General features: G+C 41.6%; 1 protein-coding gene across 1 annotated transcript; it reads left to right on the top strand.

The window, feature by feature from the left end:
- Window positions 1–14: 14 nt before the first annotated feature.
- RPL39 (ribosomal protein L39) lies at window positions 15–1,872 on the top strand (the record flags this gene model as incomplete). Its single annotated transcript, XM_010072779.1, has 2 exons — window positions 15–120; window positions 1,824–1,872. Coding segments are annotated over 2 exons (155 nt in total), but the record flags the coding sequence as incomplete, so codon positions are not given.
- Between the last annotated feature and the right edge of the window lie 875 nt (window positions 1,873–2,747).

The following is a 2,747-nucleotide window of genomic DNA, read 5'->3' as shown; positions in this document are numbered from 1 at the left end:
CTGCTTTCTCTTGTAGTCGTCTCACAAGACGTTCAAGATCAAACGCTTCCTTGCGAAGAAGCAGAAGCAGAACCGGCCTATCCCGCAATGGATTCGCATGAAAACGGGCAATAAGATCAGGTAACGAGCTCGGCTGTGGCTTTCTGAGGAACTGCAGCCCACCGCCGCCCGGGCTCTGACGCGGGCTGCCAGTGCAGTAGGGATTGAAGTCAGAAGCTGGTGGTGTAAGAGCGTTTATGCAAGCACAAGTGCAATTTAGTGGCCGGGAATGCCACACGAGTACGCTAATGCAAATATATAACCACCAGATCCTTGGGCCCATTGTGTTTTCTTGATGCAGTGTAGGGTTTCCAGGCTGTTTCCTTCTGTAGTAGTTCAGGTCGTTCTAGTGCTCTCCAAATGTCCACAGGTATTCAGTCATGGCACGTTGAAACTGAAAACGTGAACTGACTGTCTGGATAATTTATTTCAGAATTTGTACCCTAATAACCTTTCTGTTTCTGAGATCCTCGGTCCAGCACCTCTCCCCTCTCTTAGCTGTTCCTTCGGGTTCCTACATTTTCAAGGAACGGTGCCTTACTAAGTGTGGGTGTTCTGAGGTACAGAAGATTGTGCGTAAGGCAACAAAGGGCTTGTTGGGTGTATGGGAGATAAAATTGGTAGTATAAGATCCTTGGCACACGACTGCAGAATTAATTTGCAACAGTTCCTTTTTGTTTGCCTGTAGTGTCTGTTTCCAAGCATTGTATTTAGGAAGAGTAGTGTAGAATACCAGGTAAACGTGAGGTGCATAGAAGGTGGTGCATATCTGAGCCTTCTGGTTTAAAAGCTTCAGCCAGTATAGTTTGGTCGCTCGCGCTGGCAGTTAGCTTTTTATCTCCCCTGTCTAGATTTTTTGAGGGAACAGGATTCTTTATCCCAGATGATTTTTTGTCCTAAATAGTGAGAAGAGTGACAGTAGCAGTGGTTGGCTCAAGCAGTGAAATGGCACAGAATTGCCAGGTTCTGTTCCTGTTACTTCTCTTAACTCATTTATTTCTAGGAAAAAAACGTGTTGTGTACCCCAGACTGTATCCTTGTTTTCCAGATACCGACTTACAACGGGGTTCTGTTTAAGCTAAATTGCAGTACTTTGGAATACTTTATCGTGGGGCAAAATAACACGTTTTTGTCTTGGCGGCACTTCAGTACCTCAGTCACCAGTTTTATCCGAACTGCACCAAAGCAGGCTGCAATTACAGTGCTTCATTCTGTGGGAGTACTGCCATTCCCCTGCTGACAGTAACTCTGTTAATTCTGTCTTTGGTTTCACCCATGCAGTGGTGAGACCGTTTGGTCTTAACGTGTACAAGTGCATACTCCTAAACAAATATACTTTACTAGAAGAGGGCCTTTTCCATATGCTGGTCTGCTTTCGTATTTTGAAAAAAAAATGATACTTTTTGTGTTAGACTATGAACTACATCCAAAAAGTAGTTTTTACTATCATTGGACAATCAATATAAGATCAGAGGTCTTGTCTCCAAAACAACAGGTAGGATATTCTCACGCCAGTGCTGATGCATCTCTGCAGGTATCTTTATCTCTTTGAGGCTTAGATTCTGTTGCAGTAATGTGCTAGTTGGTTAGTGAATGAAAAAAGTAAACAGAGAGAGAAATTTTTTAAAATAAGTACACAGCTGATTATTGTTGGCAGCTTGCCACTATAGCATGTAAGAAAGATTTCAGTCCTTTACTGTTGAGTTAATTCAAGGTGGTTTTAGTCTGCCTGGATCCTCGAATGTGTGTGTGCACTTTGCTAATTTACGCTGCTTTTGTCGTAGGTACAACTCCAAAAGGAGACACTGGAGAAGGACCAAACTGGGCTTGTAAGAGAGACTGTCTCCTGGGAACTCTAATAACACTTGTCTTTCTGCATCAGATTGATACACCCCGTACGCTGTTCCTATAGTGTTGGACTGCAATCACCAATTTTTTTTTTTCTTTTATAAGCTAGTCTGGGTTATTGATGTTAACTGGGGAAATCTTGAAAGAATTTGCATCTGAAACATGAAGACTGTGTTCTATTAGTGTTCCTTCTTTCGGGCATCATAATGAATATTGACAGTGTACAGGTTTACTAATAAATATGGACCTGAATTACTTGGTTGAAATTATTTCATATATATATATGGTGGGATAGTATTACAGAATAAAATCTATTGTGAATATAATCTCACACTTAAGTGTGAGAAACCCTGTCAGCTCTTTTCAGATAGAGTAGGCTGTGTCTTCCTTTTCGCTTGCTGTAAACCTTTGAGAGCAAACCATACCAATTTTTTAAAGAAAAGGGGTAAAAATCAGAACTTACCTTAGAGGAGTTAATTTGAAGCAAATCTTTTCTTAGACAAACTGAAATAGTTTTTTAAAAAGTCTTTTAGAGGCAGGTGTGAAAAAGGCAGACTTCACTTTATGATCCATAAGACCACTGTGGCTACAGTAACTGTTTAACAAAGCGCCAGCCTCTTACTCTTACAGAGTCTGGGGAGACTCTAGAATACATTTCTGGTAGATGTTGCTAGGAAAAGTAAGCAGCATTGTCAGAATTTGCTGAAGATGTGTGTGTATAGGTGCTGAATGCATTTTATGGGGCTAGAAAGCAAAACACTGAAAATGCTCCTCTGGGGTAAGGTGGCTTCCCCATTGAGGTGTGCTGTGGTAGGTGAGGAGGATCCAAACTAACAAAGCCTTTTGCTGAACCAAGTCAG

Source organism: Pterocles gutturalis, unplaced genomic scaffold, assembly GCF_000699245.1.
Source record: "Pterocles gutturalis isolate BGI_N339 unplaced genomic scaffold, ASM69924v1 scaffold32552, whole genome shotgun sequence".
Classification (NCBI taxonomy): Eukaryota; Metazoa; Chordata; class Aves; order Pterocliformes; family Pteroclidae; genus Pterocles; species Pterocles gutturalis.
This window is presented reverse-complemented; position numbering and strand designations above follow the sequence as displayed.